Genomic DNA, 17861 nt, shown 5'->3' with positions numbered 1-17861 from the left:
GTTAATGAATTGAAGCTAACAAGAGGAGGGGAAAAAAAAAAGAAAAAAAGGCACTACTCAGACTAAGTAGTGCTCAAAGTTTACAAATATCCCAGAACACTGGCAGTACACCTAATCTTTCAAGGTCAGGTTTTCCAGCACAGAAACCTGAACTACTGATAATGCTCCTTAACGAAGCTCTCTAAGACCAGAAAGAAAAAGAGATACGTTCTAAAAGCTAAAAAGCAGTCAAGCCCCACGTTGGGCGCCAAAAATCTGTCACGGAGTTGACTAGATCAATCTATGTCCGTGACAGGGGCGACAGGCCTCTGCCCCCCACCCCCCCCACCCCAGTCCCACAACAATGGGAAGGAAGGGAGGAAAGAAAGCAGCGGCAACAATCTATGGAGGAAAACTTATTTTACTATAATGTTGGAATACAAAATAACACAATATATACAATTTAATTGAAATTGAGATTAATAAATCAGACAAGATGAAAGAGAGAGAGTTCCCGGGACCGATTCAAAACTGAAAAGCTTGGAACGGCTAGGAAAGCACCCTCCAGCACCCACTGCCAGGCAGCAAGAGAGCACCCCCCCACACACACCCAGAAGGGCCAGATCCCGTGACTTCTGTAATGTACAGGGATAGGTACCTGGGATTGGGCAGTGACACTTTAATGCCCCGTACACTACATGATGTTTTGATGCGGAATACTGAAACCATAAAAACATAGTACCATGACACACCTCTACCAATGCGTTTACCTGACCTACTGTGGAACACAAAGGATGCGCGATGCCCCAAACAGGCAAACCAAACTCCAAAGCTAAATTAGTTATTGTACCAGCCATTGCCTACACAGCTGCAGCAGCTACCTGCCGCTCAGCTTGCAAGGCTCTGAAAGAGTTAACAACATACCTCCACAAGGGGTCAAGGGTTCACAAAAGTTTTTTTTGCTTTCCACCAATAAACATAACCAAAAAATATTAAGATGTTATAATTACGAAACAAACAACATAGTAAGGCAAAACAAAAAACAATAACAAAAAGAAAATAGATTGAAAGCTTAATCATATAACAGGCTCACTTACAGAACTCCAACAGAGTGAACTTTCAAAAAAATCCTTCCATCCTGGTAGTCAGCTCTTAAATGTGTCTAGGAGAGGTAGAGCCAGACCCCACCCCTTCCTGCAGCATAGCTGAATTGCCTTCAACTGTGCTCCTCTGGCTGACTCATTGCTTGCCTCAGGTGATCAATCAGAGGTTCAGGCCGAGACTCAGCAGTTCCCATACAACCATTAATGACTGATTCCCACATAGGGTCCCCAATGTCAGCGGTTTATGGGCTGGTTCGGCCTGGTTCCGTGACCAGTGGGGCAGAGGAATCTGTGGATGCACGCCTCTGGAAAAGGGAAACAGAGGACCCAAAATAATTGAAAATAGTAGCAACGATCTGAGGTGGAACAAACTAATTTACTAAATCTAGTATCAGCAAAATGTACTGAGAGAGAGTGTGTCTCAAAGGTGGATACGCCTCACCACAACGCTGACATGAGAAGTGCAGTCCAGTTGAGCCGATGAAGAAAAGCAGATGGAGAAGCGCAGGTGAAGAAGAGAAGAGAGCATTAGGTGACCTTGCCAGGAGTTCTATCTCCTCGCCCACCGCAAAGCCCCTGGGGAAATGCAGTTCTTCTCCGGACAGGCACCCGGAACTTGAGCATCAGCAATCAAACCCCCAGTGCATTACATGATGTTATGGTGTGGAATACTGATAACCAAAAATCATAAAACCATGACATTCCACCCCTTAATCTACATCATTACATCATGCTTAATATATACAAACAAAATATGAACACATGGAGTTACTGACTGCACTCCCCCAACATCAAATTTCCTTGTGGTGCACATTGAAAATCTGTTGGCCCCGTCTGCGAGGTCTGGTTTGCCGGGGGCTAGCGATCTTCCCTCACTAGGACCATAGCGACACAGACACCAATATGAGGTTGCAGCAAATGGCATTTATTGTAACTACACAGCAGCTTACATACCCTACATGCTTCGTCTACACCCCTAAAGCATGCGTCATAAATTTGTCACAGAGCAGGGGGAGGTCCTAACGTGTCACATCCCGATGCCTTGCTAGCGCCTACCACAACAAACATCCCTGTTTTTCTGCACCACCCACCAGGTGGACCCAGGTCTCTGGGCAAAAACAGTTCCGCGAAGACGTTTGCACTTCACAGAAGCTTGAAAGACCCAAACTGCTTTTCCTAATATGTTCTTTATATGTACTACAGGGACCTTATCTCCCTCTACAATATGTAGGTCGCTGGATTGGGTAGGACCATCTCGACAGACCGATCCTCTGGTGTTAACCAGCCAGGTAGCTTCTGCCAAATACTTCTCCCAATGCTTAAATGTTCCACCACCCATTGCTTTTAACATGGTTTTTAACAACTCATTGTAGCGTTCGATCTTACCAGAGGCTGATGCAAAATAAAGGATATGACAAATCCACTCGATGCCATGTTCTCTGGCCCAAGTATCCACAAGAGAATATTTGAAATGAGTCCCATTATCTGACTCAATTCTTTCCAAGGTGCCATGTCGCCACAGGATTTGACTCTCGATACCTAATATGGTGCTACAGCAGTAGAATGGGGTACTGAGTATGTTACAAGCCACCCAGCGGTCACCTCCACCATGGTGAGCACATAACGCTCACCATTGCGAGATCGTGGCAAGGTGATATAATCAACCTGCCATGCCTCCCCATATTTGTACTTTTGCCATCGCCCTTCCCCCCAGAGAGGTTTCATACTCTTGGCTTGTTTAATTGTGGTGCATGTGTCACAGTCCTGAAGGATTAGTGCAATAGCATCCATAGTTAAGTCCACCCCTCGGTCTCTAGCCCATTTGTATGTTGCATCTCTCCCTTGATGACCTGAGGTCTCATGGGCCCACCGAGCTAGAAATAATTCAGCCTTGTTCTGCCAGTCCAGGTCTATTTGAGCCACCTCAATTCTGGCAGCTCGGTCTACCTGATGGTTATTTTGCTGTTCTTCACGCTCCAAGTGCGACGTTTCTCTCCAGCAGCAGTGTAGAGGATGTTCTTCACATCCTGCTCCATCTGTACTGGCCCCAGGGCTACAGCACAGGCTATCTCCTGTTTAATCTGCTCAAAAGCCTGCTGCTGCTCAGGACCCCACACAAAATGCAAGTGATCTTCTCTTCTATCCCTTCAGTGGCGGGGAAGGACTCTGAAAGGATCAGAAAGGCCCTCCTCATCAATAAATGGCTTAGAGGATGGTGCAGGCAGAAGAACTTTGGTTTTTTTGATCATGGGGCAATTTACTCAGCTCCTGGCATGACGGCTGCAGATGGAGCTCAACTGTCTACAAGGGGTAAAAGGATCCTAGCCCAGGAGCTGGCAGGCCTCATTGAAAGATCTTTAAACTAGGTAAGAAGGGGGAAGGGGACAAAATGAGCACTGCTGAGGTTCAGGTAGTTCAAGGCTCAAAAGTGAATTTGATGGGTGACGAGGGTGGAGTTCGAAGGGATGGAGTGTGGCAGGGGAATGCTGCCTCCCTGAAGTGTCTATACACTAATGCGCGCAGTGTGGGAAATAAACAGGAAGAGTTGGAGATCTGCGTGCGGTCACATGGCTATGATCTCATTGCGATCACAGAGACGTGGTGGGACAGCTCACATGACTGGAATGTTGTCATGGAGGGCTATGTGCTTTTTAGGAAAGATCGGCCGGCAAGGCGGGGTGGTGGAGTTGCTCTTTATGTAAGAGAGCAGCTTGAATGTATTGAACTCCACCTGGGGGAGAGTGGTGTAGCAGTGGAGAGCTTGTGGGTAAGAATCAAGGGGCGGGCTGGTATGGCTGACACCGTTGTGGGTGTGTGCTACAGGCCCCCTGATCAGGAGGAGGAGGTTGATGAGGCCTTCCACAAACAGTTGGAAGCAGCGTCACGATCCCAGGCGCTGGTGCTTATGGGGGACTTCAATCATCCAGATATTTGCTGGAAAAGCAATGTGGCCAGGCATGCGCGGTCCAGACGGTTCCTGCAATGTGTTGAAGACAACTTCCTGATGCAGGTGGTTGAGGAATCGACGAGGAGAGGGGTACTGCTGGACCTTATTCTCACTAATAGAGAAGGGCTCGTCAGGGAAGTAAAGGTCGGGGGCAGCTTGGGTTGTAGTGACCACGAGATGGTGAAGTTCAAGACCCTGAGTGGAAGAAGTAAAGCAAAAAGTAGGATTGCTACCCTGGACTTTAGGAGAGCCAACTTCGATCTCTTCCGGGACCTACTTGGAGCTATCTCATGGGCTAGGGTGTTGGAAGGCAAGGGGGCCTGTGAGAGCTGGTCGGCATTTAAGCAGCTCTTCTTCCAAGCTCAGGATCGGTGCGTCCCTGTGAGGAAGAAATGGGGAAAGGGTGGCAGGAGACCTGTGTGGATGAGCAAGGAGCTCGTGCACAAACTCAAAGGAAAGAAGAAGGCCCATGAAATGTGGAAAAAGGGTCTGACTACTTGGGAAGAATACAGGAATGTTGTCAGGGTCTGCAGGGATGCGACAAGGAAGGCTAAAGCCTGCCTGGAATTAAATCTGGCAAAGGGGATAAAGGATAATAAAAAAGGTTTTTTCAAGTACATTAACAGTAAAAGGAAGACTAGGGAGAATGTGGCTCCCCTGCTAAGTGACGGGGGTGTTCTGGTAACGGGGGATGCTGAGAAGGCGGAGATACTGAATGCCTTCTTTGCTTCTGTCTTCAGTGAAAAAGCTCCCCCTCGGGAATCTGAGACCCTGGAGATTAGTGAGAGGATCTGGGGAATGGAAGACCCCCCCTTCTGTCAGGGAAGAGGAGGTCCGGGAGCGCCTAGGCAACATCAGTGTTCAGAAATCCATGGGACCCGATGGGATTCAGCCACGGGTACTGAAGGAGCTGGCAGAGGTGATTGCTGAACCGCTTTCTGTCACCTTTGAGAAGTCTTGGAAGACGGGGAAGGTGCCTAAAGACTGGAAGATAGCCAACGTCACCCCGGTCTTCAAAAAAGGCAAGAAGGAAGACCCAGGCAATTATAGGCCAGTCAGCCTCACCTCTGTCCCTGGAAAGGTGATGGAACAGCTTGTACTGGATGTCATCTCCAGACAACTGGAAGAAGAGGAGGTTATCAGTAGTCAGCACAGGTTCACAAGGGGGAGGTCGTGCTTGACCAACCTGGTAGCCTTCTATGATGTTGTCTCTGGCTGGGTGGATAGGGGGAGAGCAGTGGATGTAGTCAACCTTGATTTCAGCAAGGCATTTGATACTGTCCCCCATGACGTCCTTATAACAAAGCTGAGGAAGTGTGGGATAGATGAGTGGACAGTGAGGTGGGTTGATAACTGGCTGACTGGCAGAGCGCAGAGGGTCGTTGTTGGTGGTGCAGAGTCCGGTTGGAGGCCTGTAACTAGCGGTGATCCTCAGGGGTCGGTGCTGGGTCCGGTCTTGTTCAACATCTTCATCAATGACCTTGATGAGGGGATAAAGGCCACCCTCAGCAAGTTTGCCGATGATACGAAGTTGGGAGGATTGGCTGACACGCCTGAAGGCTGTGTTGCCATTCAGCAAGACCTGGATAGGCTGGAGAGCTGGGCAGAAAAAAACCAGATGAGGTTTAACAAAAGCAAGTGTAGAGTCTTGCATCTGGGGAGGAATAATTCCATGCACCAGTACAGGTTGGGGGATGAGCTGCTGGAGGGGAGCTCTGAGGAAAGGGACCTGGGTGCCCTGGTGGACGACAGGTTGGCCATGAGCCAGCAGTGTGCCCTTGTGGCCAAAAAGGCCAATGGCTTACTGGGGTGCATTAAAAAGAGCATGGCCAGCAGGTCAAAGGAGGTGATCGTCCCCCTCTACTCTGTCCTGGTAAGACCTCATCTGGAGTACTGCGTCCAGTTCTGGGCTCCCCAGTACAAAAAAGACAGGGATCTCTTGGAAAGAGTCCAGCAGAGGGCCACGAAGATGGTGAAGGGCCTGGAGCATCTCCCCTATGAGGAAAGGCTGAGTGAACTGGGTCTGTTCAGCCGTGAGAAAAGGAGACTGAGAGGGGACCTGATCCAGGTCTAAAAATATCTAAGGTGTGGGGGGCAGAATGGCAAGGCCGGACTCTTTTCAGTGGTGAGTGGAGATAGGACAAGGGGAAATGGCCAGAAACTGGAGCATAGGAAATTCCGCACAAACATGCGCAAGAACTTCTTTACAGTGAGGGTGACGGTGCACTGGAACAGGCTGCCCAGGGCGGTGGTGGAGTCTCCTTCTCTGGAGATGTTCAAGACCTGCCTGGATGCCTACCTGTGCTACCTGGTGTAGGGAACCTGCTTTGGCAGGGGGGTTGGACTCGATGATCTCAGGAGGTCCCTTCCAACCCCTACAATTCTGTGATTCTGTGAAAATAATTATTCTTCTGTGTCACATAATAAAGGGGGCTTACAATGAGGCTGTAGTTTGGAACATGCATTCTCCAAAAACCCACTACACCCAGTGTCTCTTTCTTATTAGTGGGCGGAGACATGGCAGTGATTTTGTCGATCACATCCGTCGGGATGTGACGATGGCCATCTTGCAACTTTTATACCTAGGAACTGAATCTCCTGGGCACGTCCTTTCACTTTGCTTTGCTTAATAGCAAAACCAGCATGGAGAAGGATCTGGATTATTTGCTCTCCTTTCTCCTTTGCTGTGTTGCCCCACACAATGATGTCATCAATGTACTGTAACTGCTCAGGAGCACCTCCCTGTTCCAGCGCGGCTTGGATAAACCCATGGCAAATGGTCGGGATATGTTTCCACCCCTGGGGAAAACGATTCCAGGTATACTGAATGTCCCTCCATGTGAAAGCAAACTGTGGCCTAGATTCTTTGGCCAAAGGAATGGAGAAAAAGGCATTAGCAATATCAATGGTGGCATACCATTTGGCTGCTTTTGCCTCCAGTTCATACTGGAGTTCTAACATGCCTGGCACAGCAGCACTCAGTGGGGGCGTGACTTCATTCAGGCCATGGTAGTCCACCGTCAACCTCCATTCTCCACTGGCTTTATACACTGGCCATATGGGGCTGTTAAAAGGTGAGTGAGTCTTCCTAATCACTCCCTGACTCTCCATTTGACGAATCAACTTATGAATGGGGAGCAAGGAATCCCTGTTGGTGCGGTACTACCGTCTGTGCAGCGTTTTTATAGCTATCGGTACCTGTTGCTCTTCCACTCGTAGCAATCCCACAACAGACAGATCTTGTGATAGGCCAGGCAAAACAGACAACTGCTTAACACCTTCTGGGTCTACAGAAGCTATTCCAAAGGCCCATCAGTACCCTTTGAGATCTTTAAAATATCCCCTTCTGAGGTAATCAATACCAAGTATACATGGAGCCCCTGGACCAGTCACAATAGGGTGCTTTTGCCAGTCTTTACCAGTGAGGCTGATTTCAGCCTCCAACATAGTCAGTTCTTGGGAACCTCCAGTCACCCCATGAATATAAATTGATTTTGTCCCTTGGTGACTCGAGGGCATCAGAGTGCACTGTGCTCCAGTATCCACCAGGGCCTTATATTTCTGTGGTTCTGATGTGCCAGGCCATCTAATCCACACAGTCCAGTATACTCTATTATCCCTTTCCTCCCCCTGAGTGCAGGGCCCCTCTATTTGTTACCTCTGTTGTCTGCAGCAACTGGAGCAATCACCTTTTTGGAGAAGTTCACCTTGGTGGTTGATTTGTCTTGTAATTCTTTTACCCGTGCTTGAAGTGCAGGAGTAGGTTGTTTATGCCACTCCTTCATATCTTCTCCATGGTCACATTGGTAATGCCACAAGGCAAAACGTGACGTAGTCTTACTGTTGCCACTTGCTCGAGCAGGAGGACGTCTTCTTTTGGTAGCTGAGACATTGGATGACAGTGGCTGGGAGGAAATCAAGTTGATCAGCCCCTCCAGTAGGCTGTATTGGGAATTCTGTTCCTCATTGGATTTATCTGTTACCACCATGCTTTCATCAGCATCAGGCAAGATTGATAGTTTATCTATTATATCTACTTGCTTGTTCTCCATTCTGTCCAGCCTTTCAGCTACCTTTGCAATGGCTGAAACACAAGCACATAGAGGTATTAAATGTAACTCAAAGTCTTGAAGTTTATTAATCAGTTCATTTATAAGGGGTCTTCTTTCCCCTCTGCCATACATTGCTGCAAATGTACTGGCATACCTTTCTGGTGCAGTCTTTGTGAATGTACGCCACATGTTTGGTGTACACCTGACTCTCTCAGGATCATGCTCTTGGTCAGGCTCACCAGGAATGAAATCGGGGCTATGTAGTGTTTACACCACAGCATATTCTCTCAGACTGGAGGTCTTTTGTCTCGACCAGGAGACTCTCTCACTTATTTTTACTTTTTCCTAGAGATTCTCCCTTTCAATTTCACAAACTCTCTCCGTCTCCAGGATAGTATTGAATAAGGCCCGACAAGCATTAGCCAGGCCCCAAATCATTTGTGCCTCCTCAGAGCTGCCTGAGCCTCAACATTGCTGTCTCAAATATCTGTTTAAACTCTCAGGGGCTTTCATGTGTTCAGGAGTAAAGTTCCATGACACTGAAGATTTCCATCTGTCTCAAGTCCTTCCCAGGCCTCTTCACACTCCCTGACACTCAGTATTCTCTGGTTTTGGGGAAGACTTCCTCAAAATATAAATACTAATACTGAGTGAAATGATGAGCAATACATTCAGGGAGATTAACAACGTGATCATGTGAGCATTCAAAAACTGCATAAAGTATTAAGAGGAATCATAGAATCACAAGGTTGGAAACGACCTATAAGATCATCTAGTCTAACCATCTACTTATCGCCATTGCCACCACTAGCACTAAACCATATCACACAGCATGTCATCCAGACGCCTCTTGAACACTGCCAGGGACAGCGACTCCACCACCAGCCTGGGCAGGCCATTCCAGTGCCAGGCCACTCTCTGAGATAAATACTTCTTCCTTATGTCTAATCTAAACCTCCTCTGATACAACTTGAAGCCATTACCCTGTGTCCTGCTCGTTGCCTGGGAGAAGAGGCCAAATCCCTATTCACCACAGCCTCCCTACAGGAGGTTATAGAGTGCAATGAGGTCTCCCCTGAGCCTCTTCTTCTCCAGACTGACAAATAATTAAAAACAGCGGCAACAATCTGACGAGAAACAAACTAATTTTGTAAATATGCTATCGGAATCCAAGATAACACAGCATAATACAAGATAATTAGAATTGAAGCTAATAAATCAAATATAATGAGAAAGAATGCTTGAAAGGTGGATAGGCCTCACCATAATGCTGAGGTGAGATACATGGTCCAGTTGATCAGCAGGGAGACAGGAGGAGAGCTGACAAAAAAGAGAAGACAAAAAAGAGCCAAAGGAGAGTGCATCAGGTGACCTTGCCAGGAGTTATATCTCCTCTCTGTGACTGCCAAGTCCCCTGGGGAACGTAGTTCTTCTCTTCTAGACAGGTACCCAGAACTTAAGCATTAACAGTTAAACTCCCAGTGCACCCCATGATGTTATGGAATACTGAATAAAAAATAATAATAATAATAATAAAAAAAAAAAAACACAAAACTATGATGATAGTGGGTTGTGGGATGAAACTTTTTTTTTTTTTTTTCTGGTCTTCCTCAAGAAGGCTTCTGACTGTTTTCGCTGTAAACTCCTGGCCTTCCAATTACTGAAGAATCCCCCCAAACCGGTTTCTTCTTACCCTGGGGACATCTAATGAACTCCCTGCCAAATGTCACTGGGTTGTTCTCACACCTTAACAGTATGGCCTTCATCCCCCTCACTACCCCTGACCCAGTGTCTGCCGTACCTTCTTTTTCTAACAAGCTCTACATTCTTGCTTCTATTAACTGTCTCTAACTATTCCCCTTCACCCCCCCTTATTCTCAGTCACTGTGAAGCCTTCTTGCCTTTTTACTTTAACTTGTGGGGCCCTTCTCACCTTTCAGGGGAAGGGAAAAGGTAGAGAGATGGGCCTAGATGAGAAAAACAGTGGCAACAAGCTAAGGGGATGTCATGGTTCTATGTTATTTTTTGTTTTGGGGTTTCAGTATTCCACATCAAAACATCATGTAGTGTATGGGGCATTAAAGTGTTAATGCCCCAATCCCAGGTACCTATCCCTGTACATTACAGAAGTCACGGGATCTGGCCCTTCCGGGTGGGGGGGGGTGTTCTCTTGCTGCCTTGCAGTGGGTGCTGGAGGGTGCTTTCCTAGCTGTTCCAAGCTTTTCAGGTTTGACTCGGTCCCGGGAACTTTCTCTCTCTCTCATCTGATTTATTAATCTCAATTTCAACTAAATTGTATATATTGTGTTATCTTGTATTCCGATAATATAGTAAAATAAGTTTTCCTCCATAGATTGTTGCCGCTGCTTTCTTTCCTCCCTTCCTTCCTTCCTTCCTTCCTTCCCATTTTCGTGGGACTGGGGTAGGGGGGGAGGGCAAAGGCCTGTTGCCCCTATCACGGACATAGATTGATCTATTCAACTCCATGACAGGGGAAAAAAGCTTTATTTATTTAATATAATAGCAGAATGTGAGGTAACAATATACTACAGTATGGCTGGAATTGAAGCTAGTAAATTAAATGAGAGAGTTTTTGAATCTGAAGTCCTTACCGTAATGTTGTAGGCAAAACAACCAGGGAGCAAAGAGAGCAAAGAAGGCAATCTCATGACTCCCAGTCATTTTTATCTTTCCCTCTAAATGGGAAAATGAAATATTCTGGGAATTGTAGTTCATTCTCCTTTTCTGAGACTGGGAAACTGGAAATATTTACAGTCCATGGAGCTGCAGCATTAACTATATGTCTCAGTACAGTGCATGATATTATGATGTGGAAAACTGATTAGAAATCATAAAACCATGACAGACATAACACCACTCATGCAACCTGTCATTCAACTAGTCAGTTCTCCTCCTGCTCAGATCCCCATTTCCCACTGACAGGACTGAGAACACCACCTGTGTTCCTTGACCCCCCCCCCCCCCCTTCAGCACCTTCTGAAGAGAAGCAAAGTCCTTTGATATTTTTTAGTTTCTGATTGCAGCCTCGTGTGACCTGGATTGAAAGACCAGGAGAGGATAATAGTTGTCTGGCTTTATCATACTGGATATTGTCTTCTTCGTGTCCCTAATACAGGCTCCTGGCAGGTAGCAAACCTCTCTAGAGAGATTATCTAGGCAGCAAATGGGTGTCTCAGCCCCTCAGCAAAGAGCTTCCAGTTACTAAGATCTTCTGTTTTGTTTTTTTTTTTTTTTTTTGCGGTTTTTTTTTTTTTTTTTTAAGAGGTGCTGATCATGATTTGGGTCCTTGTTTGGCTTTTTTAGTGTCATCACCCCTTTCAAATTCCAAGCTGCTATCCGTAACTGCTTTCTCTCACATCAGAGTCTGAAATCTGTTAGCTAATGAGACAATCTACTGCTATGAGACAAGCCATTGATATAGGAGCACACTAAGAGATAACTTTTCACTTCTTTTGAACTGTAAGTTGCTTAAGTGGTGTGAGTGCCAAGAAACTCAGATGTTAACCCTAATCAAGAAACTAGTGATTGGAAAGGCTTTGCTTCTGGACATCATCTGTTATTATAATTGGATTTTTCATTAACTTTTAAATGCCTTGAAATGATGATTAACTGTTTTCAACAAAAAGAGCTATTTCTGCTCAGCCAACTTGTTCTGGTGGCATTTATCTAGTTGTAATGCTATAAAGGAATAATAATAACAGGGCAGCAAACAAGAACAAGCCTAAACGTAACAGCCACAGATTTAAAACAAACAAACAAAAACACTACCAACCTTCACAATGCCTCAAGTAGACAGGGACCACCAGCAAAAAAACCCCTTACCTCTGTGGCGAACCCTTAAATGAGGTCTGGGAAGGGGTGAATCCTGGCTCCACCCCTTTCAGTCACTCAGGTGTATTGCTTGCACCTGAGCTCCCCTGGGTTGGACCTGCCTTCCTATCAGGTGCTCAATCATTGTTTCAGGCCATGACTTAGGATTTCCACCACACTCCACCCCTTCACAGCGTGAACCAATGATTGAGCAGGTTGAAGGTGAAGTGTGGAATCAAGCTATAACCAGAGTAGTCATAAAACAGGTCTGTTTACTCAGCACTGTATGCATGCTGGATGCAGGGGGTATTCCCTCCAAGACTGCATACCAGATGTCAAAAAAGGCACCTTCTTAAAGAACAAACTGCTTACATATGCATTAGATTTCCAAGAAAAGGTTGGGTAATTACAATGAGTCCCCAGAATGATTGACATTTTTCCCCACCCCAAGTCTTAGTTCCTTTACACATGCGTGGTATTTCTCGGTCTTTTCTGATGAAGGACGTATGTCTTTCTCACTGTGTACTCTTCGACCTCGGTCAAGTTGGCAGATGCTGACTTAACTCTACCTGGTCGTCTTATTGGCTACAACTCTATCCACCAATCCACTGCTTCTTCATTAATTTGTCTGTACTAAGTCTATAGAAAAGCATGTTATTGGCAGGGAGAACCTGACTTAGCAAGGCCAGATCTGTAGCTGCCAGTTCAGCACCCCATGAAGGCACATAACTTTTGACTTGTTTTCCTTAATTCGGGTGGATAAGACTGTTATAGATTGACATATACACAATTTCTTGCTTCAGGACTAGAAAATCGAGTCTGAAAAGTAACTTTAAAGGCAACTTTCTCTGTCACTGCTGTTTGGGACCCTAACATAAGATTATGGTATTCAACAATGTTGATAGGCTAAAGTTTAAGGACTTCAAAAAATAGTTCGTAGTTGATCATTGAAATGTATCTTTTGCTATGTCTGAATTTATTGTGAGATCAAAATCAGATGATTTCTTGAATATCCATCTCCCTTGATTGCTAATAATTTGCAACTTAAGGAAATCGCAGTTGTGCATGCAGTAATATTGTAAAATATTTACGCATTCTCAATATAATGAAAAAGTACTAAATTTTCCTTCCTGAGGGCTGTGGTTCAAAAACTGAAAAAAAAAAAAAAAAAGGCAGGAAAAAAAACTTCAGCTCTATGGATAATGCAGGAAGTATCAGCTGCTGTGGCTAACGAATGGCTTAGTTGTCCTGTGAATTTCTGCAAATGCCTGCTGATATAAGCAAGTTTGGCAAATTGTCTTTTCAGATTCCCTGAGAAAATAAGTAATTTTCCAGTATCTTTTTATACCCAAAAAGGCACATTTCATAAACAAGATCAAGTGTTCTTGTAGCTTTCATTTTGCTCATGAGTAACTGTATAGGGCTGCTGGATCATGGCCTGAACCTCTGATTAATCACCTGAGGTGAGCACTGAGTCAGCCACAGGAGCACAGGTGAAGGCAATTCACCTGTGCTGCAGGAAGGGGTGGAGCCTGGCTACACCTCTCCTAGACCCATTTAAGAACTGACTGCGAGTGGAGAAGGACCTCTTGTGGTGAGCTACTCTACTGGAGTTTATTATGTGAGTCCAGGATGGGGTGAGTGTTCTCTTTTCTTTACTCTAATATCATAATTGCATCAAACAAACTCCTGGATATACTATACCATCTGTATATTCATTGATTGTACAATTGGTGAGCCAGGCAGGCCAAATATACTTTATATCGTGGCTTTTTTTGTGGAATATTTCTAAATGGGTCCAGGGGGACAACATCATTCCCCTAGGTAAAATAATCCCTGGACAGATCCCAGGCTTTCTGGGATCTCCTTATTACCAGTTAGCAACCATAGTTGAGAAACGGGGTCCCCTGCATATTTTGGGGAATATTTCCCCATTCTGAATGACAGAATGCTTTCAAGGATTAGACAGATATCCTAACTACAAAAGAAAGGCAGTTAACTGCATTCATAGTGGCATGGCCACTGTTAAATGCCTTAAATCAAGCTGAGATAAGATCAGACACCTTAGAAAGTGAAAATCAGCTATTAAAAGCTTGTATTGAGAAACTGGAACAGGAACTTAATGTATTAACAGGGGAAAAAAGCTATTTTACAGTCCCTAGGTCAGGTCTGCAGTAATTCAGTAGATAATAACCACACCTTTGAAGTAATCATAGAATCACAAGGTTGGAATCGACCTATGAGATCATCTAGTCTAACAGTCTCATCATCACCATTGCCACCACTAGCACTAAACCATATCACACAGCATGTCATCCAGATGCCTCTTGAACACTGCTGTGGACGGCGACTCCACCACCTCTCTGGGCAGGCCGTTCCAGTGCCTGACCACTCTCTGAGAGAAAAAGTTCTTCCTTATGTCCAACCTAAATCTCTTCTGATACAACTTGCTGCCTTTACCCTGTGTCCTGCTCATTGCCTGGGAGAAGAGGCCAAATCCCTCTTCACCACAACCTCCCTACTGTCAACGGTTTATGGGCTGGTCCAGCCCAGTTCCGTGACCAGCAGGGCAGAGGGATCTGTGGATCTGCGCCTCTGGGAAAGGGGAAGCAGGGGACCCCAAAATACTTGAAAACAACAGCACTAATCTGAGGTGGAACAAATGATTTTACTAAATATAGTATTAGTAAAATACAATGAGAGAGAGAGTCTGTTTGAATGGTATAGACCTCACCACAATGCTGGGGTGAGAAGTGCAGTCCTGTTGAGTGACTGAACAACAGATGGCAAAGCGCAGACAGCAAAGAGCAGGCGAATAAGAGAAATCAGGTGACCTTGCATGGAGTAAGATCCCCTTGCTGACCGCAAAGCCTCCTGGGGAAATGTAGTTCTTCTCCGTCGGACGAACATTCGGCAGATAACAAACCCCACCCCCACTGTATTACATGATGTTATGGTGTGGAATACTGATGACCAAAAATCATAAAACCATGACACCTACAGGAGGTTATAGAGTGCAATGAGGTCTCCCCTGAGCCTCTTCTTCTCCAGACTGACAAATAATTAAAAACAGCGGCAACAATCTGACGAGAAACAAACTAATTTTGTAAATATGCTATCGGAATCCAAGATAACACAGCATAATACAAGATAATTAGAATTGAAGCTAATAAATCAAATATAATGAGAAAGAATGCTTGAAAGGTGGATAGGCCTCACCATAATGCTGAGGTGAGATACATGGTCCAGTTGATCAGCAGGGAGACAGGAGGAGAGCTGACAAAAAAGAGAAGACAAAAAAGAGCCAAAGGAGAGTGCATCAGGTGACCTTGCCAGGAGTTATATCTCCTCTCTGTGACTGCCAAGTCCCCTGGGGAACGTAGTTCTTCTCTTCTAGACAGGTACCCAGAACTTAAGCATTAACAGTTAAACTCCCAGTGCACCCCATGATGTTATGGAATACTGAGAATAAAAAATAATAATAATAATAATAATAAAAAAAAAAAAAATCACAAAACTATGATGATAGTGGGTTGTGGGATGAAACTTTTTTTTTTTTTTTTTTCTGGTCTTCCTCAAGAAGGCTTCTGACTGTTTTCGCTGTAAACTCCTGGCCTTCCAATTACTGAAGAATCCCCCCAAACCGGTTTCTTCTTACCCTGGGGACATCTAATGAACTCCCTGCCAAATGTCACTGGGTTGTTCTCACACCTTAACAGTATGGCCTTCATCCCCCTCACTACCCCTGACCCAGTGTCTGCCGTACCTTCTTTTTCTAACAAGCTCTACATTCTTGCTTCTATTAACTGTCTCTAACTATTCCCCTTCACCCCCCCTTATTCTCAGTCACTGTGAAGCCTTCTTGCCTTTTTACTTTAACTTGTGGGGCCCTTCTCACCTTTCAGGGGAAGGGAAAAGGTAGAGAGATGGGCCTAGATGAGAAAAACAGTGGCAACAAGCTAAGGGGATGTCATGGTTCTATGTTATTTTTTGTTTTGGGGTTTCAGTATTCCACATCAAAACATCATGTAGTGTATGGGGCATTAAAGTGTTAATGCCCCAATCCCAGGTACCTATCCCTGTACATTACAGAAGTCACGGGATCTGGCCCTTCCGGGTGGGGGGGGGTGTTCTCTTGCTGCCTTGCAGTGGGTGCTGGAGGGTGCTTTCCTAGCTGTTCCAAGCTTTTCAGGTTTGACTCGGTCCCGGGAACTTTCTCTCTCTCTCATCTGATTTATTAATCTCAATTTCAACTAAATTGTATATATTGTGTTATCTTGTATTCCGATAATATAGTAAAATAAGTTTTCCTCCATAGATTGTTGCCGCTGCTTTCTTTCCTCCCTTCCTTCCTTCCTTCCCATTTTCGTGGGACTGGGGTAGGGGGGGAGGGCAAAGGCCTGTTGCCCCTATCACGGACATAGATTGATCTATTCAACTCCATGACAGGGGAAAAAAGCTTTATTTATTTAATATAATAGCAGAATGTGAGGTAACAATATACTACAGTATGGCTGGAATTGAAGCTAGTAAATTAAATGAGAGAGTTTTTGAATCTGAAGTCCTTACCGTAATGTTGTAGGCAAAACAACCAGGGAGCAAAGAGAGCAAAGAAGGCAATCTCATGACTCCCAGTCATTTTTATCTTTCCCTCTAAATGGGAAAATGAAATATTCTGGGAATTGTAGTTCATTCTCCTTTTCTGAGACTGGGAAACTGGAAATATTTACAGTCCATGGAGCTGCAGCATTAACTATATGTCTCAGTACAGTGCATGATATTATGATGTGGAAAACTGATTAGAAATCATAAAACCATGACAGACATAACACCACTCATGCAACCTGTCATTCAACTAGTCAGTTCTCCTCCTCCTGCTCAGATCCCCATTTCCCACTGACAGGACTGAGAACACCACCTGTGTTCCTTGACCCCCCCCCCCCCCCCCCCTTCAGCACCTTCTGAAGAGAAGCAAAGTCCTTTGATATTTTTTAGTTTCTGATTGCAGCCTCGTGTGACCTGGATTGAAAGACCAGGAGAGGATAATAGTTGTCTGGCTTTATCATACTGGATATTGTCTTCTTCGTGTCCCTAATACAGGCTCCTGGCAGGTAGCAAACCTCTCTAGAGAGATTATCTAGGCAGCAAATGGGTGTCTCAGCCCCTCAGCAAAGAGCTTCCAGTTACTAAGATCTTCTGTTTTGTTTTTTTTTTTTTTTTTTGCGGTTTTTTTTTTTTTTTTTAAGAGGTGCTGATCATGATTTGGGTCCTTGTTTGGCTTTTTTAGTGTCATCACCCCTTTCAAATTCCAAGCTGCTATCCGTAACTGCTTTCTCTCACATCAGAGTCTGAAATCTGTTAGCTAATGAGACAATCTACTGCTATGAGACAAGCCATTGATATAGGAGCACACTAAGAGATAACTTTTCACTTCTTTTGAACTGTAAGTTGCTTAAGTGGTGTGAGTGCCAAGAAACTCAGATGTTAACCCTAATCAAGAAACTAGTGATTGGAAAGGCTTTGCTTCTGGACATCATCTGTTATTATAATTGGATTTTTCATTAACTTTTAAATGCCTTGAAATGATGATTAACTGTTTTCAACAAAAAGAGCTATTTCTGCTCAGCCAACTTGTTCTGGTGGCATTTATCTAGTTGTAATGCTATAAAGGAATAATAATAACAGGGCAGCAAACAAGAACAAGCCTAAACGTAACAGCCACAGATTTAAAACAAACAAACAAAAACACTACCAACCTTCACAATGCCTCAAGTAGACAGGGACCACCAGCAAAAAAAACCCTTACCTCTGTGGCGAACCCTTAAATGAGGTCTGGGAAGGGGTGAATCCTGGCTCCACCCCTTTCAGTCACTCAGGTGTATTGCTTGCACCTGAGCTCCCCTGGGTTGGACCTGCCTTCCTATCAGGTGCTCAATCATTGTTTCAGGC

At 45.0% G+C, this 17861-nt stretch overlaps 3 protein-coding genes across 3 annotated transcripts in view; 2 read left to right on the top strand and 1 right to left on the bottom strand.

Moving 5' to 3' along the window:
* Nucleotides 1-17861, top strand: part of LOC125686398 (zinc finger SWIM domain-containing protein 6-like) — a 522860-nt gene that overhangs the window by 447767 nt on the left and 57232 nt on the right. The window lies entirely within an intron of this gene.
* LOC125686416 (uncharacterized) overlaps nucleotides 1-17861 on the bottom strand; it is a 269413-nt gene that overhangs the window by 220689 nt on the left and 30863 nt on the right. The gene's annotated exons all lie outside the window — the stretch shown is intronic.
* The window catches only part of LOC125686431 (uncharacterized), a 313554-nt gene continuing 298226 nt past the window's right edge, over nucleotides 2534-17861 (top strand). Inside the window, exon 1 of the mRNA XM_048930399.1 lies at nucleotides 2534-5002. Within this exon, the coding sequence (XP_048786356.1) occupies nucleotides 3472-4959 (1488 nt within the window). The 5' untranslated portion in view covers nucleotides 2534-3471 and the 3' untranslated portion in view covers nucleotides 4960-5002. The remainder of the gene's footprint in view (nucleotides 5003-17861) is intronic.

The sequence above is a fragment of the Lagopus muta genome, chromosome W (assembly GCF_023343835.1).
Source record: "Lagopus muta isolate bLagMut1 chromosome W, bLagMut1 primary, whole genome shotgun sequence".
NCBI lineage: Eukaryota > Metazoa > Chordata > Aves > Galliformes > Phasianidae > Lagopus > Lagopus muta.
The sequence above is the reverse complement of the archived record's forward strand: the minus strand, read 5'-3'. Positions and strand labels throughout refer to the sequence as shown.